This window comes from Danio rerio, chromosome 11 (assembly GCF_049306965.1).
Source record: "Danio rerio strain Tuebingen ecotype United States chromosome 11, GRCz12tu, whole genome shotgun sequence".
Taxonomy (NCBI): Eukaryota; Metazoa; Chordata; class Actinopteri; order Cypriniformes; family Danionidae; genus Danio; species Danio rerio.
Window position 1 is genome coordinate 31,668,384 of NC_133186.1, and position 24,812 is coordinate 31,693,195.

At 33.2% G+C, this 24,812-nt stretch overlaps 1 protein-coding gene across 11 annotated transcripts in view; it reads right to left on the reverse strand.

Moving 5' to 3' along the window:
• Nucleotides 1-24,812, reverse strand: part of chd5 (chromodomain helicase DNA binding protein 5) — a 76,164-nt gene that overhangs the window by 13,871 nt on the left and 37,481 nt on the right. For 4 of the 11 annotated variants that reach the window (XM_073916839.1, XM_073916841.1, XM_003199497.7 and 1 more), the window contains 17 exons: nt 23,810-23,947; nt 21,262-21,383; nt 20,933-21,106; nt 18,846-18,987; nt 17,572-17,703; nt 15,584-15,701; nt 15,360-15,484; nt 13,391-13,637; nt 13,134-13,306; nt 7,367-7,541; nt 7,182-7,268; nt 4,701-4,789; nt 4,475-4,608; nt 2,895-3,039; nt 709-868; nt 550-629; nt 267-462 (listed from right to left, as the gene is read on the reverse strand). In XM_073916839.1, coding sequence (XP_073772940.1) covers nt 267-462; nt 550-629; nt 709-868; nt 2,895-3,039; nt 4,475-4,608; nt 4,701-4,789; nt 7,182-7,268; nt 7,367-7,541; nt 13,134-13,306; nt 13,391-13,637; nt 15,360-15,484; nt 15,584-15,701; nt 17,572-17,703; nt 18,846-18,987; nt 20,933-21,106; nt 21,262-21,383; nt 23,810-23,947 — 2,437 coding nt within the window. Of the gene's footprint in view, nt 1-266; nt 463-549; nt 630-708; nt 869-2,894; nt 3,040-4,474; nt 4,609-4,700; nt 4,790-7,181; nt 7,269-7,366; nt 7,542-13,133; nt 13,638-15,359; nt 15,485-15,583; nt 15,702-17,571; nt 17,704-18,845; nt 18,988-20,932; nt 21,107-21,261; nt 21,384-23,809; nt 23,948-24,812 lie in introns of all 11 variants that reach the window. The other 7 variants (XM_073916835.1, XM_073916838.1, XM_009306105.5 and 4 more) reach the window with 2 other exon arrangements.

Below are 24,812 nucleotides of genomic sequence, written 5' to 3' on the forward strand. Positions count from 1 at the left end.
TGTGTTGGAAAGTTCAAGCTTCGTGAACTCTGACCGGCGAAATTGCATCACATGATTGCGTAAGACCAATTGAAGATCAAAACATGAGTTCTCTGGACAGATATTAAAAATATTGAGAAATCGTTCGCTTTTTTAATGTCTAATCATTTTGTTTAATACCGCCCCTTTTCATAGCACCGTACTACAGAACTTTACATGCTCAAACTGTAGTGTGACTGCAGCTTAAGTGAGTGAGAATCATTACTGTCATGGTGAAAAATCCTCACCTGAAGGTGTCTGATTGGCTGGCTGCTCACATTGCTTAGTAGGTGGCGGTGCTTGATTGGCTGATGGCTCTGATTGGACTGGAGGGGTGTCACTTTTCTCGCTCTCCTCCAATCGTTTCTCTTCAGGACTGCCGTTTTTTGTTTCTTCTCCCTCATTGGTCTTTTCTGGCGCAGGAGAGGGTTCTGGAACAACTGGCTGTTACAAGAAGAGAGATCTTTTAGTAAAGACAAAAGAAAAGATGGAAGGACACAGAAGGTAATTTCTTGATTACGTCAGTATGACCTCAGGGTCCAGCGGTTTGGTGTTCTCTGGCTCTGCAATCTCCTTATCTTCTTGAGACCCGGACACTGACTCTGTCTTATCTGTAAGTACAATTCTACTGTGTAGGTAACCATAAACAACCAGCATTTTATGATGACGTAAGAACATGTTCAGTCTTACCTGAAGGAACCGGTGTGCTGGGTTGAGTTGGAACAGGACTGGCAGGAACAGGGGTGTTTGGATCCGACGAGACACTTTCTGTTAGTTTTTTCAGCTCTAATCCTACAGGAATCCGATCTGGTGTACTAAACTTCCCATTCACATGTTCAAACTCCTGAACCTACATACGCAACACAAACAAGAGGAATTTTAGCAGAAACCCTTTCTTATTTTATAATTTATTACTATTTTGTATTTATATTTAAAAACCATATAGATTTGTTTCAAAGAATGATTCTTGTGGATACATATTTATTATTTAATGTTAAAAAAATATTTTGTATTACAGTACATTTAAACTAAATTTATAATCCTGTAATCTTAAACTAAATTTATAATCTCTTTTTAGTTTACTTTGTCTTATGTACAGTAATTTGATCAGTCTTGTGACTGTTTTTAAATATGCTCTATAAATATATGAACTTGAACTTGAACTAAAGGGCCATGAACCCCCCTGTCTGAGCAGGGTGTTCTCACACCTCTAGTTTGAAGAAAAGTCAGGAAAATGGGTGAGTCTAGCTTTGTTTATGTAAGAGTGTTGAAAGAGGGAAGGGTTTGCATGAAAAGGGGAGTTTCATTACCTGCCCGTGCTGATTTTCACAGAGGCAGCACAAATACAGACGCAGGGGAGATGGAAAAAGACTATCTTTACATAGACATCTTTAATCAAATTATTTGCCTTAATCTGAATAAGACAATAATATGATTAAGGTGTTTACATGAGTTGTTTTTTGAATGCTCCTTTCATGATCCCGTTTTACATATTATAACACATAATTCAATTTATGTCATTGCATCAATATGCTATCCACATTTCCTTAAATGTTTCTTGTAATTTCGAGGGTTTAATTTTTAATTTGTCAACTTAACTGCAGTTTGGCACTTTCACTTTCATTCAGGAACATTTCATGCATATCCCTCAAAGCAAATGAGATATTGGATGCAAGTATGAACTGCTGGGAGAGATTTAATGGAATTTGATACCGCACACGTATGGGTAAAAAACCTAAGCATTTTACAATGCAGGTGTCTGTGTTCTTTCACTGACACTGTAGGTGCAGAGAATAGTGTCAAACAGCAGTGTGTGTATAGAAACTCGTGTCACAAAATGCGGCGAAAATCATATTAGAAGATCGAATTTGCTCAAAATAACGCAAACAACCATTTTTCACTATTTTGTGAAATTTATGTGTCCTATTAGTGTTTTAAGCAATGTAAAACATATATGTCTGTCAACATCTCAAAAAATGTGTTTTGGTTTTGTGACCGTTTAAAAGATTAATTGTAAATAACTAGCATGTGTGTAACTTATAAAAGGCCTGTTCAATCTGGATGCTTATTTAATGTTCATTGCTTTAAAAATAGAAAAAAAAAATTTTACAAAAAATGTATTCAGATAAACAATGCTACAGTGTTTCTAATAAATTATAAATAATTTTAAAAAGATTAAGCCAGGGTTATTGTAGTTAACAAAAAAAAAATGTTTGTTACTCAAAATAAAATCAATGTTTACTAAATATTGCTCATTTAATTTACCTTTACCTGATGTGCTAAAATAACACCAACTAAATAAAAATAATTAAAAACAACATATACATTTATTTGGAGCACCGTGGCTCAGTGAATAGCACTGTCGCCTCACAGCAAGAAGGTCGCTGAGTCGAATCCCGGCTGGGCCAGTTGGCATTTCTGTGTGGAATTTGCATCTTCTTCCCGTGTTCGTGTGGGTTTCCTCCAGGTGCTCCGATTTCCCCCACAGTTCAAAGACATGCGCTATAGGTGAATTAAATAAACTAAATTGGCCGTAGTCTATGTGTGTGAATGAGTGTGTTTGGATGCTTCCCAGAACTGGATTGCAGCTAGAAGCTAGAAGTGTCCACTGAGTAAAACGTATGCTGGATAAGTTGCTGGTTTATTCCGTTGTGGCAACCCCTGATGAATAAAGGGACTGAGACGAAGTAAAATAATCAAATGAATATACATCTATTTACACACAAAAAAAAACAACATTACCAAAACTTCGATAAAGAATGTATAATATAAAATCTAACTGATATTTAAATAACACTGTTGTAAATTAGATACTGTAATTACATTCATCAAGCTAAAAACTAGTGCAGATAAAAGAGAAGTAAGTAAATCATCACCTTCTTGCGGACCAGAGACATGACACCGATCCGGGTGAGAACATGCTGGCGGGACAGGCCTTCCCTTGGGACTCCATCTGCAAATGTCTCTGCTCCATCTGCTCCCGGCTCACACAGGTGCCTCATGAACAGAGACACGTAAGCCCTGAAACACACAACAACAATAAATGAAAATAATATCAACAGATTATCTGCTTGTTAAGATGTTAAAGTCCACATGAACCATTAGCTACGATCGTGGTTTAGTTCCTAGAGAAACTGAATATTAAATAAGAAAACAGTGAGCGTGGCTTTTTTTTTCCACTGTGAGCTGAATGGATGTAGTAAAGAAGGCATTTTATTCAGAAAGATTTGGAAAGGGGTTTTAAAGAGTTATTACAACCTAACAGACATCTCATCTTCACTATTTCTTTTTGTTGTCAAAACTGACAGTTGGAGGGGCAGGGTTAAGTATGTTAGCCATGCCCAATTTTTAAGATATAAGTAAATCCGACAATTTAACGGTTAAAGATTACAAGGGCAAACTATTATTTGTTTCTTAATGACATCCACAGATGTATTGTTCACCACAAATCTACCAATGTGAGCTTACAAAATCATATGGTCAGTTTTGATTTAATTTGTAATTCATTTTAAAATTTACCCTCAATAGCCGTTCATGATCTATCATACTTTATTGTATGTTGTATTTAACTTGTAAAAACCCAATAAACAATGTTTAAAAAAAAACATTATTATCATAATTTACAGCACACTGTTAGCGTATATTAAGCCATTTATTGGGCACATTTGTAACCTTGGTCTTATGTTGCATGGGTATACTTTTGACAATAGCCATTGTCATGATTACCAGTGATCTAGCCAATGCAGATTGCTGGAGAACTCTCCTGCCTCAGCTGTCAGTCATTTGGAGGCACACACAAACACAAACACACACAAAGCTACGGTTCATTCCCACTGATTACAAGATTACAATTGTTGTCTGTTTTTTTTATTGCTCTCATGATGGCCGTGTGTTTCCTAGTCTGTTTTGCCTTGTTTTAGTTTAGTTTTGTTACAGTCTTTCATTAAATGTATGTTAAATGCTGCATTTGGAGCTACAGTACACTTTGTTTTTCTTCTCTGCAATACACAACAGAGTGTAACAGTATGGCTAAAAATGATTGTTTATGCCAAAATCCTTGGAATATTATGTAAAGATTATATTCCATGAATATATTTTGTACATTTTCAATTGTAAATATATGGAAACATAATAACTGACTAGTTATATGCATTGTTAAAAACTTAATTTGGACAACTTTAAAGGTGATTTTCCCAATATTTTAGATTTTTTTTTTCAAATTCCAGATTGTATTTCTGCCAAATATTGTCATATTCTAAGAAACTACACAATTAATGGAAAGCTTATTTGTTCAGACGAAGTATAAAACAAAATTTTAAACACTTATGATTGGTTTTGTGGTTCACGGTCACATTTGGCATCTGATAGAGCATTTGGATCTAGAAACTGTGACACGTGATGATGTGCCACATGAATTAACAAGCAGATTAGAGTGAGACCCCATTCATGTACATACCTGAACTCCTTCTCACTTTTCCCTCTAAGGTCACGGACGAGCCAGTGTGAGTTGAAGGCATCTTGCGGAGGCATTCCCCAGCGCATAATCGCATTCAAGAAGGCTTTTCGCTGCCGGGCATTAAATCCCAAAACCTGAAATCCCAAAGGAAAATAGCCAAAAGCTTCACCTAATGAAAGGAACACACAAGAACTCCCTCTTTTCATAACACTGTAAAAAGATTTACCTCTATATTTCCACTAACTCTAGCCAGCAGTGGCGGCAATGGTTTGTCCCGATCACTCTTCAGCTGTCTGCGGGAGTGTCTGCGTCCACCTGGAGGAAAAAGAGCACATTTAGATCTCCAAAAGTCTCAAAAAATACTTTAATTACCGCAGTCAAGCAGTTATTATTTGAAAAGGTCTTTTACAGTAGATGCCATAAATAGCAATACTATTGAGCCTATTGAGGCATCTTTAGTCTCTTAATAAACCAAATTTTTTGCACTTTTTGCACTCAGATTCGAAAAGAATGTTTAGTTTATGGGAAATCAAAGTCAAATCTGCCTAACTAGTTCATCCAAAAGCAACAATGGTTAGTCATCTAATATTTACTTTGCAATACTTTGCTTCAAGCTCCTTTTATTTTCTCCTTGTAGGTTTTGCACAATGTAGAACTGAATTAAGTCACACATTTGCTTCACCTAAACAACCTTTAAGTAATCACACACATCATGACTTGCCAAGTACAATGCGATCCTGGATTAACATCTATGTTGATCCTGGAACATTACTTTTGTTGGAAAATGTAATCTATGCCTATTCCCTACCCCTCAACCCAACCATAACTGTAAATTATTCCCAAATAAGAGGGGAATAATAGTTGGATAACAATCATGTAGAAGTGCATAAACCTAACCATGAGCCTAAACTTAACATAAACAGTAAACGCATCCCTTAATTCTGATTGGCTGATTGGAATGTTGTTTCAGGATCAACATAGATGTCATAGATGTCCTACTTGGTGAAATCAGGTTGGCGGTAAGGTTACATATAAAAAAAACAGAAGTAATGAGGTACGTAAGCGAACAATACTTTATTCACTATAACAAATAATAAAACTATAACAAATAACAAAATTGTTTTTTGAGAATGAATGGGTCATTTTGAGCAGGATATAAACTCTAGCTGTCATAAAACAGCAAGTTACTACAACTGACAATAAAGTCTGATCAAACATTACAAAGCAGAAAAATGCATACTGCCAAAGTACGTTTAAAATGTCATTAGAATTTTTATTTGTATTAATTTACAATAATATTATTCTTTTCTACTCATTATAATATGATAATCTACAATTTGTATGTATTTTTATGAATGTTTATGTATTTTGTATTCACTTGTTTGTTTAAATTTTATGTTAATTTTGTATTTTTTTATGTTGAGCTAAGTCATTATTTAGTAATTATTTGAATATTTATTCTAATGAGTTTATTTATTTCAACCTTTTTATTTTAATTAACTCTGGGTATGATACAAGTTCCTCTACTCTCCAATAATGCCACAGTGTGTTTAATATATTATCAGAAATTGTTAATTTACAATATTATTCAATTTTTCTGGTCATTGTAACATGGAAATATACTATTTTAATATATTTGTATAATTGTTCATGTATTTATTTATTTATTTATTTATTTATTTATTTATTTATTTATTTATTTATTTATTTATTTGTTTGTTTGTTTGTTTGTTTGGTTTTTTGTTTGGTTTTTTGTTTGTTTGTTTGTTTAAATTGTACATTCGTTTATTTTTTTATTTTATTCTTAATCATCATTTTTTAATTATTCGATTATTTTAGCAATGAGACCCTTTAAATGTTTTATTCTAATGTGTTTATTTATTTTAAACTTTGTGTATAATTTGGGGTTTGACACACAATCCTATACTCACCTAGAATGCCACAGTGTATTTTTATATTACCTTTTTCTACTCATTATATGGATTTGTATAATTATTCATGTATTTTGTATTTATTTACTTGTTTGTTTATTGTTTAGATGTTTGTTTATTTGTAAGTTTTAGTTATTTAGAAATTATTAGATAATTTGTAATATAAAGCCCATGTAAAAGTTTTATTCCAATGTTTTTATTTTAACAATTTTATTTATTTTTTCTTTAAAGTTTAAAGTTTCTATACTCATTAATAATATGTTTTATTAATAACAAATACAGTAAAAAATCCAATGTTATAAAATATTATTACATTTTTCTACTCATTATATGGCATTTTGTATAATGTTTCATGTATTTTTTATTTATTTATTTGTTTGCTTGTTTAAATGTTCATTTATTTGTATTTTTTGCTATTTAGAAATTATTTGATCATTTGTAATATAAAGCCCATTAAAACGTTTTATTCTAATGTTTTTATATATTTCAACACTATTATTTTAATTACTTTGGAGTTTCTATACTCACCAAGATTGTATTTTATTATTTACAAATACAGCAAAAAAACCCATTATAAAATATTAATTTAATTTATTGCAAATGATAACAAAAAAATCTGTTTCAACCTATTTTAAAAGTTATTTTAAAACAGTTTTACTGAAACAGAAATCTCTGACAATGCAGAAGTCTTTACATTCACTCTTGTCAGTTTAACAGTCCTTGCAGAATACAAAAAAAGTTACTGATCCCAAACTCTGTATAATGAGGACACCTACCCTCAGGCCGTTCCTCAAAATCTTCATCTTCATCTTCAGACCCGACAGAGTACTCAGACTGATTATCCGAAAGATCGTCCTGCCACTCTGTAAATGGGATCGAGAGGAAATGCTTGAACACTCATACACACACAGAGAGAGATTTATGCTGAGTTATAATGCTGTCAGCGTCTGTGTTTGGGTACCTTGGTCCTCTTGAGAGGCGTCATTATAGTTGACCTGTTTGCGGATGCGTTTCCCCTTGCCCAGGTTTCGAGCCAGATCCTCCTGCTGCTGCTCATAATGGTGCCTCAAGAGCTTCTCCCAATAGTCTGGATCAACATTCTCCTCCTGCTTAATAATCTCCCTCTGGACCTCCTCCTGCAGAAACACACAAACACAGATCATACATCACAGGCTCTTATTGACTTTGGTTAAGCTACTTAGAATTATTATAGACTTACAATGATCCTGAGCATTTGGGATTTGTGTATGATATGATAATTGTTTATGTAATTATTATTTTGTCTTATTTCTGAAGCTGGATAAAGCTTTTTTTTATGCTTTTATCCCAAAATTCGACATCCTTTACTAAGTATTTTAGTAGCATATAATAATTTTAGTAGCTTCATATTTAAAGCAGTGCTGTCAAACAATACACCATGACTAATCACATCCAAGATAAAAGTTTGTATTTACATTATATATATGTACTTGTGCACTGTGTACATTTATGTATATACCGGGTTCCCACACTTTCATGAACAGTTTGCAAAGACGTTTTAAAGCACCATTTATATTAAATCAAGCATCTTTGTAATTCATACTCCAGCATATGTAGAGCCATGAAAGCATTTAATGTACATAATATTTCACTTGCACTTATTATTTACATTTAAAAAGTGTCAGTAATTTTTAGAGATGTCCAGATCCCATCACGTGATTGAAAATCGGGGCCAATCACGCGGTTTCAGACTCGATCGGAATATGAATATGAATATATATTTTCATTATTTTTTTAACACATCTATAGTAATGTGGTGGCACAGAATTAGACTTCTTTCTTGATTTCATACAGAAACAGCAACGTGTGCAGCATCGCTTTGTTGCAGTGACGCTATAGGTTAAATGCTGGCAAAGTAGTACATGGAAGCAACTTGAGGTGGAAAGCGTGAGTATGTCTGCTGTCTGGAGGAATTATAAAGTCAATGATGACAACATTGCCAAAGCAAACTGTGAGATGTGTAAACTTGGGATCGCCTGGTAAATATTTATTTTTATATGATTTTTAAAAAAAATATTTATTGTTGCACTCAAGTCCAAAAGTGAAGAATTGATGAAATTTATTACTTGATTGTTCAAGCTACCTCTCAGATGGGGTTCGGTATTGGTAGATACTCAAAAACAAATAACTTGGACTCGGACTCGAGGCAAAAAAATGTGATTGGGACATCCCTAGTAATTTTCCGCAATTTTGACCTTTTAAAGAGTCATGTTCAAAAAACTTCTAAAAACTATGTTGGATTCAATACTGATAATATTCAAATGTGTTTTCTGAAACATTGATCAAATAAGCAATATTTGTCAGTGTTATTGTATATAATTTAAACCTTAAAGGTTTTTAATTTAAGAATTTCTCAGTTTTTACCTTCTGTTTTTCACAATTGAGTAAATAAAACAAACGTTTTTTCTAATTTAATTCAGGCACAGATGTTTATTTTTAAGTAATTTTCAGGTCATGAATTCATATGTCAAAATTCAAGTATTTTAAAGTACTTTCAAGAAGTTTCCAAACTCAATCCTAGAGGGCCAGTGTCCTGCATATTTTAGTTTCAACCCCAATTAAACACACCTGAACCAGCTAATCAAGCTCTTTCTAGGTGTACTAAAAACCTCCAGGCAGGTTTGTTAAATAAAGTTGGAGCTAAACTGTGCAGGACACTGGCCCTCCCGGACCAGGTTTGGACACCCCTGTTGTATGATATACTGTATATGTATAAATACACAAACATAGTGTACATGAAATATAAAAATATACAAAATAAATATATTCAAATGTATATTTATACTTATATTTAATTTCATTCATTAATTTTCCTTCAGCTTAGTCTCTTCATTCATCAGGGGTTGCCACAGTGGAATGAACCACCAACTTATTCAGCATATGTTTTAAACAGTTTATACACCTTATATAATTTGTTTTAGAAATAAAAATAAACAAGCATTTTATACATTATAGTCATGCATATCTTAATACACATGAAAATATACACAAATATATTTTGTAAATAAACTTTTACTGCAGATGCAGTTACTGTAAAAAAAAAAGTTTGGACAAAAAAGAAATGATGAATGCAAGGAAAGTGTGATTTTGGGAAAATATAAAATGTCAAAAATATTAATCAATAATGTTGCATTAGTATTCTGTGCAACAGATGCATTAATGATTAAAAAGTGCATACTTCAAGCAGTATGTATTATAAATATAAAAATATTAAAGAGTAAGTGATCATCTAACTTTTATAAAATTTTAAATGATTTTAAACTTAACTTTAAACATTAAACTTAAAAACAACATATCAATATTTAAAACATCCATTGATTACGTTTTTCACTGCACTGTGATCCATAAACATATTATTTTAATATGCTATCAAATTGTTGTTTTTAATATGTCAAATATTAAGATCAGATAATCAGTCAAGATTAAGATATTCACTAATTTGTTCGTTTTCCGTCAGCTTAGTCCCTTGTTCATCAGCGGTCGCCACAGCGGAATGAACCGCCAATTTATCCAGAATATTTTTTTACATGACGGATGCCCTTACTGCTGCAACCCAGTACTGAGAAACACCCATACACATTCATTCACACACATAAACTATGGCCAATTTAGTTTATTTAATTCATCCATAGCGCATGTCTTTGGACTGTGAGAAAAACAGAGCACCTAGAGGTAACCCTTGTGAACGCAGGGAGAACATGCAAACTCCAATAAAATTTAGAGCAAAACACAATTACAGTTTTTTTTTTTCTTAAATTGTTTTCTTATCATTATAATCAAGTTTGGCTAACTAAACATGTCATGACCCTCCACAGTATATATTTCCATGTTATATCCAGAGGACCTGCAAATAGACACAAATCTACAAATCTTTACGGCTTACTGTCTGCATTGTCATTTTGCTGTTGCTGAAATTTGATCCATTTTCTCAGACAGCTGCTTATCTACATGGGTTGATATAGTAATGATGTAAGCATCAGCCTGATCCCAAGAGACGTTCTCATGCTGAGAGTAGCTGTCAGTGTGGAAAGAGGATGGAAAACTGAAATTTTGCTTCTGCCCATGTCTATCCTGACATCTCCCCGCAGGCACATAAGAGAATAAGCGACATTTTACACATTCATGTCCAAAACTGCTGACTTGTTCACTCAGTCACAGTGAATGTCACATAGTATGAGGAAAAAGAGACTGAAAATAAGAGCATTCAAACACAGCTCGACATATTGCATACATTCTATGATGTTATTGCACAAAATTTCAATAATTTAACTGTAACAAAAAGGGATAGTTCATGCAAAAGTAAAAAAATTTAACCTTCGCTCGAGCTTTTCAGTTTTCTGTGACAATTTTTTTTGAAAACCTGTAACCATTGACTTCCTACATCCATAGTATTTGTTACTATGAAAGTCAATGGTAACAGGTTTCTAACATTTTTCTAAATATCTTATTGTGTGTCGAACAACTCCCATTCCCTTTAAGAGTCAAGTGCGCCGTGTGATGGCACATTTGCTATTTACCTGATGGACTTTTAAGTGGAAAAACTAAATGGAAAAACTGAATGTTTCACTAGCAAGAAAACAGTTTAACAGACCATCTGCAGCGCAAGGATAAATAATGAGCCTCCTCCAATCGGCCTCTTTACTTGTACTCTTTGCTCCTTTACTTTCATGGATAAGGAAAAAGGTGTTGTACACCTTACACCTAGTGCACTCCACTAAAGACATCCATTAGCCTACATATTTAATTTAATTTTTTATCGCACTCTAAGCTGCACTTTAGACCAGCTTTTAGTTGGTCAATGGCGCAGTCTATTTCAGTTTATCAAAATAGCAACGCGCCAACAATGCACCTTAACACACCTCCTTTATAGACCGGCACACCCTTGAGTCCGCAAAGTGGCGCAAATGGATTTACTTTATAAATAGCGAGAAAATTAGGGTTGTGCTGGTCTGAAAAAAGCAACAAGTCACGCAAAACACGTCTTACACCTTATTGTGCCGGGTGTATGATAGGGCCCATAACGGTTTGGAACCACTAAAATATAAGTAAATTTTCATTTTTGGAAGAACTATCCAATAAAATAACTCCACATTTTGTGATGTATTGATCTGAATAAAAAACACATATGAAAAAACCTGTTAACAAATTTTATGATGGTTATTCATTCAATCATTCATTCATTTTTTTTCAGCTCAGTCCCTTTATTAACCTGGGGAATGAACCACCAACTTATCCAGCATACGTTTTTTACCCATTGAATGCTCTTCCAGCTGCAACCCATCTCTGGGAAACATTCATTCACACTGATTCACACTCAAACACTACAGGCAATTTTAGTTTAACCCACCCGGAGGAACCACATGCAAATGCATGGAGAACATGCAAACTCCACACAGAAACGCCAACTGACCTAGCCAGGGCTCGAACTAGCGGCCTTCTTGCTGTGAGGCGACAGCACTACCTACTGCGCCACCGCGTCACCTTTTATGATGTTTATATAATATGTAATTTATATTACAATTTAAATGACTGCTTGATGTGATGGAAAAGCAATTTTTTTAAACATCTTAATTTTTTAACATCTATAGTTTTTGTTACATGATTCTTTTTGTTCATTAATCAGAGTTGGTGTCCCAGAAAAAATTCTGATCATGCTCAACAGAGTAATGCTGATTTTTTTTTTTTTTTTTTTTTTTTGTTGAAACCATGATACAGTATTTATTTGAATTAGAAATCAAATGTGGCTAAAAAATGGACAAACATTTTTTATCAATTTAATGCACCCTTGTTTAACAACAAAATGAAGTGACCCTAAACTATTTAACGTTTTAATAAATCTAAATTGAAATTGATTCATAAACATCGGATTGCATATATTTTCCTTCACAAAACAAAAAACAAGTAAGATATGCTGAAGAGTATAATGAGCAAAAGGTGGCATGGTGGCTCAGTTCTTAGAACTGTCGCCTCACGGCAAAAAGATTGCTGGTTCATGTCCCAGCTCAGTTGGCATTTCTGTGTGGAGTTAGCAAGTTCTCCTAGTATTTGTGTATGTTTCCTCCAGGTGTACCACTTTTCCCCAAAGTCCAAAGACATGCGCTATAGGTAAATTGAAAAAACTTAATTGGCCGTAGTGTATTAGTGTCTGAATGAGTGTGTATGGATGTTTCCCAGTACTGGGTTGCAACAGGAAGGTCATCCGTTAAAGCATATAAAACATATGCTGGAATAGTTGACAGTTTTTTTCACTGTGGCGATCTTTGAAATAGAGACTAAGCCGAAGGAAAATGAATGAATGAATGAATATGCTGAAAAAAATATTAACCTTGACCTTAAACTAATAAAAAGTTTTATTAAAAATAATTAGAAACTGACTGTTAAACATCAGATTGCACATTTCTTTATCTTTCACAAAACAAAAAACAAGTAAGATTTGCTACCGAATTTGACCTTCACTTCCAGCCTGAACAAAAACAATGCCGCATCTCCACACAAAACTAAATCCATATACAAACGACAATCCAATATGCTTTTGCAGAAAAAGCAAACTTGCAAAACTATGCCCTTTCGAGCAAAGAAAAAAAATAATAAAGGCAGTCATTTTGAAAGGATGAGCTAGCGTTCATCTTTGATCCCTAGTTTAATAGAAAAAGGCATGAAGAACAGAAAGTAAAGCATTTGTTTCTCACCTCTCCGTCCTCTTCTCTCACGACATACTGAGCCACTTTAAATGAGCTCAGGTACTCGTTCATGTTCTGGATCTCAGTGTCTTCGGTGGCATCTTGACTACGGTCCAGAAGTTTGGAGATGGCATTATCGTCATAGTGGATCACACTGACCTCCTCTCCTTCTTTATTGTCTCCTGTTGAAGACAGATTTAGGACTTCAGCTATTGGAACGCACAGTGGAAGTACAATACTCTTCATCTCCAACACCTTCAGCTCACCCATCGTTCTGGCGGCCTCCACGTCGTCTTTAAAAAGCTCTTCAGTGCCAAATTTGAGGATGTCGTCTAGCTCTTGCTTGGACATAGAGCCCGTCTTGGAGCCCAAGCCGGGCCGCACCACCAGGTGGGTCAGCATCATCTTTCGCTTGGCCACCTGGGTGATCCGCTCCTCTACGGATGCCCGAGTTACAAAGCGATAGATCATCACCTTTTTATTTTGACCAATTCGATGCGCCCTGCTGAATGCCTGCAAGAACATAGAATAACCAATAAAGATAAAGGGAAAAAAGATCTATCTATCTATCTATCTATCTATCTATCTATCTATCTATCTATCTATCTATCTATCTATCTATCTATCTATCTATCTATCTATCTATCTATCTATCTATCTATCTATCTATCTATCTATCTATCTATCTATCTATCTATCTATCTATCTATCTATCTATCTATCTATCTATCTATCTATCTATCTATCTATCTATCTATCTATCTATCTATCTATCTATCTATCTATCTATCTATCTATCTATCTATCTATCTATCTATCTATCTATCTATCTATCTATCTATCTATCTATCTATCTATCTATCTATCTATCTATCTATCTATCTATCTATCTATCTATCTATCTATCTATCTATCTATCTATCTATCTATCTATCTATCTATCTATCTATCTATCTATCTATCTATCTATCTATCTATCTATCTATCTATCTATCTATCTATCTATCTATCTATCTATCTATCTATCTATCTATCTATCTATCTATCTATCTATCTATCTATCTATCTATCTATCTATCTATCTATCTATCTATCTATCTACCTATGTATCTGTCTGTCTGTCTGTCTGTCTGTCTTTATAAAATGGCCCCGGTCTTGCTGCTTTTTATTACAGTTTTTCTCAGTAGAAACATTTTACTTCTGGTTTCACATTTTTACTGCATATGCTCTTTGCAATACTAATTTATTCACAGCATTGTGCAAAAGAATACAGGCACCCTTTTTACAACAAACACAAACTTCCTTTAAGAATTTCAGTTTCTCAAAATAGCAATGCGCCAACAATGCACCTTAACACACCTCCTTTATTGACCGTCACACCCATGAGTCCACAAAGTGGCGCAAATGGATTTACTTTTAAACAGTGTGAAAATTAGGGTTGTGCTGGTCTGAAAAAAGCAACAAGTCACGCAAAACACGTCTTACGTCTTATTGTGCCGGGTGTATGATAGGGCCAATAAAGGTTTGGAACCACTAAAGTATAAGTACATTTTAATTTTTGGATGAATTATGCATTTTAATAACTCCACATTTTGTAATGTATTGATCTGAATAAAAAATATATATGAAAAAACCTGTTTACAACAAACACAAATTTCCTTTGAGTAGAGCTGTGCTCAACTGTAAATAATATTGCAGTGCATATGAGAACACACAAAGGTCTGTAAATCATTCATGAAATTGTTCAATTTACAAGACATTTTCAAGATAAAAAAGTTTGAAACTTTTTTTAAATAAAATTAGCTTGACAGATTTTGACATCTAGTTCAACATGTGTATATGTAATGACTCAAGTAGTGAAATGAGGTCTATTAGTTTTATATGGAATGACTATTCAACATTCACAAGTTTAGTTAGTTTTGACTGACATGACATAAGCAAATGCTAATGTTATAAACAGCAGAGAGTTGTATGAAAGCAATTGATGCGTGTCGAAAAGCATTTGCAATTTGTTGGAAGGAACCAGAAACCGCTAATAAGATGTGCACAAATGACTAATTGTTTCAAAAATGCATTAACTGTTGTGCAAATGTAAATAGTGTTGCGAGAAATGCACCAAAGCGAGCGACTGAGAAAAAGTGTAATAGCTTTCAGTTGAGCTTAATACTTTTTCAGCACTTTAAATTATAAGTCACAATTTGAAAGTAGCTGACCCAGCACTGTTGTGTGCATTACCTGAATGTCATTGTGCGGATTCCAGTCAGAGTCATATATGATTACTGTGTCTGCGGTTGCCAGATTGATACCCAATCCTCCAGCACGTGTGGACAGCAGAAAACAGAACTGCTGAGCGCCGGGTGCTGCAAGCAGGGTGACAGAGAGTCAGTCCGAGCGCCTCAGTATCCACACTCTCCCACACATACAAACATTCAATGCAGATTCACTGTCGGCATCCTAACCGTTAAAGCGATCGATGGCCTCCTGTCGCAGCCCGCCTGTGATGCCCCCGTCAATGCGCTCGTATTTATACCCCTCGAACTCCAGGAAGTCCTCCAGCAAATCCAGCATCTTTGTCATCTAAGAGGGGGATCAACCATATAGGATCAGACGCAAACAGGAAAGACAACAGCAGCATCCGAGAAAGGCACAACAGCCAGAATTGAGCAAAATGTTAAGCAAATACAGATTACAGTTCAGTCTATTAATGCAAAATACAACAAGAGGGGAAAAACATGGCTCCGGCAGGCTGACCAGCTCTCCTGAATTTTGCAGAATGATCCTCTGAGCTTTTTCCTATTCTCAGAAGTGAACAAATGTTTTAAAATGAAGACTTTTCTGCTCACCAAGGCTGCTTTTATTATTTCTTTTGAAAACTGTACAATTGTAATATCTTTTAAAATAACTGCTCTCCTATTGAATGTAGTTTAAAATGCTAATAATTCCTGTAATTCTAGGCTGAATTTTCAGCAAATTGTCAGCAATTTTCATCTAATTCTAGGCAGAATTGTCTCTATTTTCAGCGTAACACGATCCTTCAATTATCTTTACAATATACAGATTTTTTTTATTTTAGGCTTAGTTCCTTTATTAATCCGGGGTCGCCACAGTGGAATGAACCACCAACTTATCCAGCATGTTTTTACACAGCGGATGCCCTTCCAGCCGCAACCCATCTCTGGGAAACATCCACAAACACTCCGGACAACTTAGCCTACCTGTTCCGCATGTCTTTGGACTGTGGGGGAAACCGGAGCACCTGGAGGAAACCCACACGAACGCAGGGAGAACATGCAAACTCCACACAGAAATGCCAACTGAGCCGAGGCTCGAACCAGCGACCCAGCGACCTTCTTTCTGTGAGGCGACAGCACTACCTACTGCGCCACTGCGTTCCCTACATTTTATACACTATATTTATAATAATTATTGATAAATTAATGATGATTTTGTCAGAAAGTTTGTGTGGAAACTGTGATACATTTTAATACTTTTTTAGTATTCTCAGATTTTGTTTGCATCCTAAATGTCTTTTTCTTTTCCTTTTGAACAATGTGATGTGTCCTTGAAAGGTAAAAGTGTATACATTTTAATAGTACTCTAGCATTGTGCGATATTCACAAAAAAATCAAGCAACCCAGCAGTTTTGAACATTAAAAATTATAATTAATGTTTAATTATTTATTTTAATCAATGCTTATTGATCAGCTGGTCACCAAACTGTAATGTGACGTGATACTGAAGACTGAAATATTGATGACAATTCAGCTTTAAAACCCAGGAATACATAAAATTTTTAAAACTAAATTTAATAAGATGACAAACCTACCGATGCCAAACTTTTGACTGGTAGCATGAAACAATGTGTCTAATGTAAAATGTATCTGTATTATTCTTTACAATAACACAATAATAAAATGTAGTAAATGTTTAATTAGCAAACATGTTTTTTCTTGCATTGTCCCATAAAATCGCATATGCTTTCCTGCAACAGAAAGATAATCAGGTGGTCACCCAAGGCCCTCCTCTGTAATCTAGCTGAAAGGACTGAAGAAAACACATAACATGCAATACACATTAATATTTATGCTTATTCTCAAGCACTTGGGAAAGAAAAGGGTGGCAAAATGAAGTCTCTCTGAGACAACCCCCCTTTACCTGTGCCATTCATCACATTAATGAATGCAGTGATTGCGCAGGCAATTTAAAATGGGAGGGAAAAGAGTCAACAATAAAGCGGAGATAAATATAAGCTCCGCCTTTTCATTTGTCAACACCGTTTAAAAGATGAATGAGCTCCACTCTTATTTTCTATTCACAGTTTACTGACTAATTAATCTTCCACTGAAATAGAGGCAGGACTGCCACATATTTAAGGTTTTTTTATTCTTCTTTTTATTCAGAGGGTATTCTGAGCTCTAGATGAGGGAATAAATGCCAAACAGCATACCTGAGAGAAGATGAGAACCCTGTGTCCTCCATCTTTCAGCTTTATGAGCATTTTCTGAAGCAGGGTGAGTTTCCCTGAGGATTTTACCAGAAGGTTACCATCATAAGAGCCATTGGGTAACACCGGAGCTTCCTGCAAATGTAAAAACAGAATTGTTATTAGAAGATGTTCAGATTCAAGTCTTAGATTCAAGACTATAGTCAAACATTTGAGTTTTGTTTTTACGTTTAATTTTATACAAAAAAAATAATAATAATATTTTTTTTGTAAAATATTGGTATTTAGATGGACTATCTTCTATTACGATTTTTAGCTGATTTTTTACTAGAAGTCTTACATGTCCTTTAGAAATCATTAAAACATACTGATTAATGCTTTAAGTACATTTCTTCTGATAATTTATAATTATTATTACTGTGCATTTTCATGAAATGAAGTCTTAAACCAACAATATTAGTCTGAAATATTTTGTAACATTGCTGTATAGCTCTAAGGTTTGCAAATGTTCTGCTCTGGCTTTGTATGGAACCATTTTCCTTGGCAAAAACAGATAATAGTGTATCTAAAGTAACACTCACTCTATATTAAATTGTTTGGTGAACTGTTGTATAAAATCAGTATCACATTTTCGACCAGGCTTATGTTCTAGTATTCAGGAAATAGCACTCTTGAATGTTTGATATTGTTTAACTATATCATATCTTGTAAATATAAAAACAAAAACACATACAGATTTCGCGTTTGTTTGAATTATAGGGTCATTCTACCTGCATGCTAACAGAGTTAATCGCACAGGTATTGTTTTTGGACTCTCAATATGTATTTTTGTTGTTGTTTTTTGCTAATGTTTGTAAGAAATTTTCAAAAACATCTGCATATTCATTTATAAAAACAACTGCTACACAAATGAAAGCAATAAATAAGTTTAAGCTTGTTTTGCAGCTACAAAGCCTATTTATCTTATTAAGTTGCCCCATCTGGTGAATAATTCCCTTTAATATCATACTCACATTTATAGTCTTGAAAAGGTAAAGTACAAGCATTAATAAAAGTGAAGCTTGCCATTTCAATCACTATCACTTGTCAACTTTTGTCCTTGAACATGAGAGTGCAAAAAAAGCACCTGATTCCCTGCAGAAACTAAAAGACAATAGACTCTTAAACAAAAGCTTTTGAGTCATAAATTAGCTCAGAAGAATGCATCGGCATTACTCGTGTTAAAAATAAACCACAGCAGTGATATGAACTGGAGGTCTCCATATGTCCATCCTCACCACTGCAGCCACTGGAAACAGGTAGGGATGGTTACAGCATTTCTTCAGGTCCATCATGATGTTCAGAAGGGACACCTGGTTCCCTCCTCCTTTGGAATTCAAAGCCTCAAAGTTCCTTGTTAAAATAAACTTGTAGTATTTCCTGTGAAAAAGAAAAATTGTTAAATGATTCTACAAATAAAACAGGGTTATTACAGGTAACTGAAACTAAATATAAATCATTAAAATGTTAAGTAAAACTTTGGTTAAATTTCACCTACAAAGCTAGACTTTATTTTTAATTTACTTAAACTTGACAAACTAAAATAATTAAAACTGAAATAAAGATGAATAAAAGCTGTACAGATATTTTGAAACAACAGCAAAATTACTTAAAAAGGTAAATAAAAACTAAATGAAACAGAAAATATAAAAATAAGAATTAACTCAAAATATGAATAAAATAAAACTACAGTACTAAACTAATTATAAATTGCATATCATCATATTTACTTGTACAATCTTAAACAACATACAACAGAAACTGTATGATTTAAAGAATGATCAGTTATGAAAATTACAGCTGAAGTCAGAATTATTAACCCCCTGAATTCTTAGCCCCGCTGTTTTTTCCCCAATTTCTGTTTAATGGAGAGAAAAAAAAATTTCAACACATTTCTACACATAATAGTTTTAATAACTCTAATTTCTGATTTCTTTTATCTTTGCCATGATTACAGTAAATAATATTTTACTAGATATTTTTCAAGACACTTCTATACAGATTAAAGTGACATTTGTTCTGTAGACTATTGAAAAAAATATAGCTTTAAAGTTGTTAATAATTTTGACCTTAAAAAGGTTTTTAAAAATTAAAAACTGCTTTTATTCAAGCCGAAATAAAACAAATAAGACACAAAATAAATGACTGTATATAAACAGTAGACAACATAAAATACTACAAATGACAAAAATAAATCTACAACTTTTGCTAAAATTAAAATTTAAAATAACTGTAATAGTGTGAAACAGATATTTTTTTATTGCTTCATATAATTTTTATTTTATTGATATTTAATTTTAATATTTTGAACAATACGAAACCAGGCTAAATGATGTTGCATAAATCATATGTTCAGGGTTTCTGCAGGTTTCAGCGAGTTTTTCAAAGCCATTTTAAGACCATTATGAATGAAATTTTAGACTCATAGAGGGCTAAACGCTAAGGAATTTTTTGAATGGCCCAGTTGAAAAATGATTTTTACTGGCCCTATCAAACTTTTTTTTCATAATTTAATAAATGTATTCATACAATAATAATAATAATTTAATAATTAAATAATTACATATATTTCAATCAATATGGAAAACGATTTTACCAAAACTAATATTGGATTTTTTTTATGCGTGTACGTGTAAAACAATACAATTTGCACAAAAAATTATGGGGTTTTCTCTAAAGAAGTTGTTACTCCACTCCATTTAGAGTGATATTACGGAAGTTTTACATTATAAATAACATGGTTCAAACGATAGATCTGCAACAGAGAAACTACGGTTTTGGGAAACTACATTTTTCTTTTGCCAAACGGTGCATCGTGCTTTGATAGTTCAGCCATGAGTTATAACATTGTTTAGGAAACACACCCCAGATTGGGTAGCTATACATGTTTAAAAAGATTTAAGAACTACAACACAATATTTCAGTAAATTTAAGACTTTTTAAGGCCTGAAATTTTGATTTTGAGATTTAAGACATTTTAAAACTTTTTAAAACTCCACAGATACCCTGTAAATTGAATCAAATGTTTATTATAACTACTTTTTTTAATCATTTAAGTCAATTGGCAAGAAAACATTTCACATTTAAATTAACTCAATGCACTAAAGGTACTAAAACCAAAATGAACAATCAGACTTGAACAGACATTTAAAAAAAGACCTGAAAACACTTGATAATGTTGTTTGATTTAACTGTAATTGAAATGAAAAGAGAATGCAGATAATACTGGTATTGAAATAACACTATGACGGATGTTTGAGCAATCATGATCAACATATTTTGCATTCAGCAATTCAGCATTAGCAATAAAGAAACCGAGACTGACTTCTGCATAGGGCTGAGTTCAACTCGCACGATGAGCTCGGTTTTTGCTGGCATGTTCTTAAACACATCAGCTTTCAATCTCCTGAGCATGTGTGGCCCCAGCAGGTCGTGAAGTTTCTTAATCTGGTCCTCTTTCGAGATGTCCGCAAACTCCTCCAGAAAGCCCTCCAGGTTACTGTGCACAACAACACTTTCATAAGGGAAGACAGAACACACTCACAGCATACAGTATGAAAAACACGCTCCAGTACGAGCCCTGAAATGACTCTGCGGGGGATCATTATTGTGCGGTATGAATCAGCAGGTGAATCATGCAGTCTGTAATCTTACTTGAAGCGCTCCGGGGTGAGGAAGTTGAGCAGGTGAAAAAGCTCTTCCAGATTGTTCTGCAAAGGGGTTCCAGTCAAGAGCAGCTTATAGTAGATTTTGTAGCCATTGAGAATTCTGAAAAACTGAGAAACGATTGATGGGTTATGGTCTGCTGATGAACACATGTAAAGTTGTAATTAGTAATAATAATATTGTGATGGCATTAAAGGAGTTGAAATGTTAAAGGCACTAAATATATGTGCTCCAAAATCTAAAAAAAAAAAAAAAGTTTTAGGATTTTGTAAACCTTTAACTATCAAGAAAATGCATGACTTAAATTTAACATAAAAAAATGTCACAAACATTAAAACATGTATATTCATGATTAGTGCTGAGTAAAAAAGAATCGTGATTCATCACATCCAAAATAAAAGTTTGATTAAACATAATATATGTGTTAACTGAATATTTGATATATTAACACACACATGCATATATTTGAGAAAATGTTTATTTATATTTAGATATAAAATATATATACATATATATATATATATATATACTGAAATATCTATGCAGAATAAAGTATTGCGTAGTTTTGTTTTTATGTATTTGTTTTTATTACATACATACTGTATGTCCACAAACTCCTCCAGAATAAAACACACACTATCATAGGCCAAAACAAGCTTTTATTTTAGATATGTTTAATCATGATTTATCTTTGGCCAGCACTCAAAATTTAATTTAAATCTGAAAATAAAAAGAAAGTGTTAATATATTATGTAATTTGGTATTGCAAATAAAATGTATGTTTTAACAGTAAAAAAAAAATTATGCTGAATTATTGGAGAAATATATGTAACATATATTTAGGGGCCAAGCACCGAAGGCACAGATTGTATCCGTTTTGGTTCTTATTATTATTCTTCCAGCTTCTTCTTCTTCTTTTTTTTCTTCTTCTTCTTCTGCTTCTTCCGCTCTGGGAGTCTACGGCAGCCCTATGAATTGTTTGCGGCATTTGAACAAACCTTTGCACACAGATACACAGTTGTCCAAAGTTTTACTTATGTTTATAACTTCTGGAAATACAAATTTGGTAATAACTTGTTTGGTAATATCTTTTGACTGCACATGCTCATTTTGATAAAATTGGTCTCAAATTACTCCTTTGGGTCATGCCGACAACACAGATAATAATTATTCCATAATCTACCAAACTTCCTGTCCGCCATTTTGATTTTGTTTAAGCCATTTTTTTAAACTCCTCCTAGACCATTGGTTCATCTTTACCAAACTTGCCTTGGATAATCTTCAGACCATGCAGACCAGAAGTTATGAAATTCATGTTGATAGACAAAGCGGTTGTCATCTATAATATGCACAAACTTGATGTAAGGCTGCCAATGATAATATTCACTGCAATAGTTTGAAGTATTGAAACCAAACTTAATGTGTGTGATCTAGACCTGATAAAGACCATACTACGTCAGTTTAAGCCACCTTATTGGTAATATTGACAAACAATTACATTCTACCACAAAAAAATCCTAAAAAATGTATCAATTGACTTTTGAATAGTTTTGTCTATTGTCATGAGACTGGTCTTATTCGATTCCTTGGATCATACAGAAAACATTGATGTCATTTATTCCCATTGACTTCCTGTCCACCATCTTGAATTAGTTTAAGAATCTGTTGTTTTGAATTCTCTTTAGATCGTTAGCCCAATTTCCACCAAATTTGGCTCAGACCATGCTGCCAAAAAGTTATAGAATTTCCCCATTGCTCTGAAGCTTGTTTCTGTGCTTGTTTATGATGTGTCGCTGGGTTGCTTGGCCATGATAATTGCTGCTTGCACCTACAGTTGAAGTCAGAATTATCAGCCCCCTCTTTTAATTATTCTTCTTTTTAAATATTTCCCAAATTATGTTTGTACTGAGCATGGAAATTTTTAAAGTATGTCTGATAATATTTTTTCATCTGGAGAAAGTCTTATTTGTTTTATTTCTGTAAAAATAAAAAATAAAATATAAAAAAATATAAAATATAAAATAAAAAAAACATTTTAAGGTCAAAAGTATTAGCCCCTTTAATATATATATATATATATATATATATATATATATATATATATATATATATATATATATATATATATATATATATATATATATATATATATATATAATTTATATATTTCTTTCGTTAGTATACAGAAAAAAACACTGTTATCCAATAACTTGCCTAATTACCCAAACCTGCCTAGTTAACCTAATTAACCTAGTTAAGCCTTTAAATGTCATTTTAAGCTGTATAGAAGTGTCTTGAAAAATATCTTGTAAAATATTCTTTACTGTCATCATGGCAAAGATAAAATAAATCAGTTGTTAGAAATGAGTTATTAAAACTATTATGTTTAGAAATGTGTTGAAATAATCTTCTCTCCGTTAAACAGAAATTGGAAAAAAAAAAAAAAAAACAGGGGGCTAAAAATTGTGATTCAACTGTATATTTACTATTGGGATATTGTCATGGATGCAATTCATATGTAGAAAAAACTCTGTACCTTTGACTGGTTATTCTTCAGTCGGTGGGCTTCATCCACAACCAAACAGGCCCAGGTAATGGAGCCGAGTATAGCCTGATCAATGGTGATCAGTTCATATGATGTCAGCAGGACATGAAACTTAATTGGCGTGTCCTTCTGTGTTGAAAAGGGGATAAAACACAAGTCATTCTGATCAGAAACAATGCATCGCTGAATCAAACCTTTCATGTATTTAGACTCTTTTGCTTGCTGAAAAATCTAAATGACATTTTTTGGGGGTGCCAGTATAAATGTGTTAGTCTTCAGGTTATCTATTAGCTAGTGTGTTACAAAAAAGGGATAAAATTTCTCTATAAAATACAAGCATTCAGTACTTGTAGTTTAAAATTACTTTATTGCTCATGGACTGGATCCATTTAACAGTCATTTTATAATTGCTACATGGCATTCTTCAAATGTGATTATTGCTGTTCATTATTTATGTTACTTTTATTTGATATAGGGCTGGTCGATATGGCAAAAATGCATTAATTATTTCCATATTGAACGATGAGGATACATATTTCTATATAGATTGTTAATGCATTCAAATTTGAGTACCCCAACTATGACTGAAGCGACAAAAATTAGAGGGTCCATTAAATGGCATACTATTTTTGGCTGATACACTTTTGGTGGTGCACATTTATGCAGTGTGATTGGCTCTTAGATTAATATAAAGTTTAAAAAAGTCTCGAGCTTATCATTGTTATTGACATAAATTTTAACGCGATTTGATATAATATTGTTTATAGGCCCAGCCCTAAGTTGATATGATTATTTAATAAACTTATCTAATAAAGCCAGTGCTATTACCATTTGTAAATTATAAATTTTAATCATAATCATATTTACTTAATAACGTGGATTCGGTTTCTTTTATTGTTCAAACTTTTAGCCCAAACTAATGAACAGTTTTGTGCCAGTGCTATATTTTTATTCCTTATATTTTGCTATGAGAAAAACATTTGATTATTCAAAA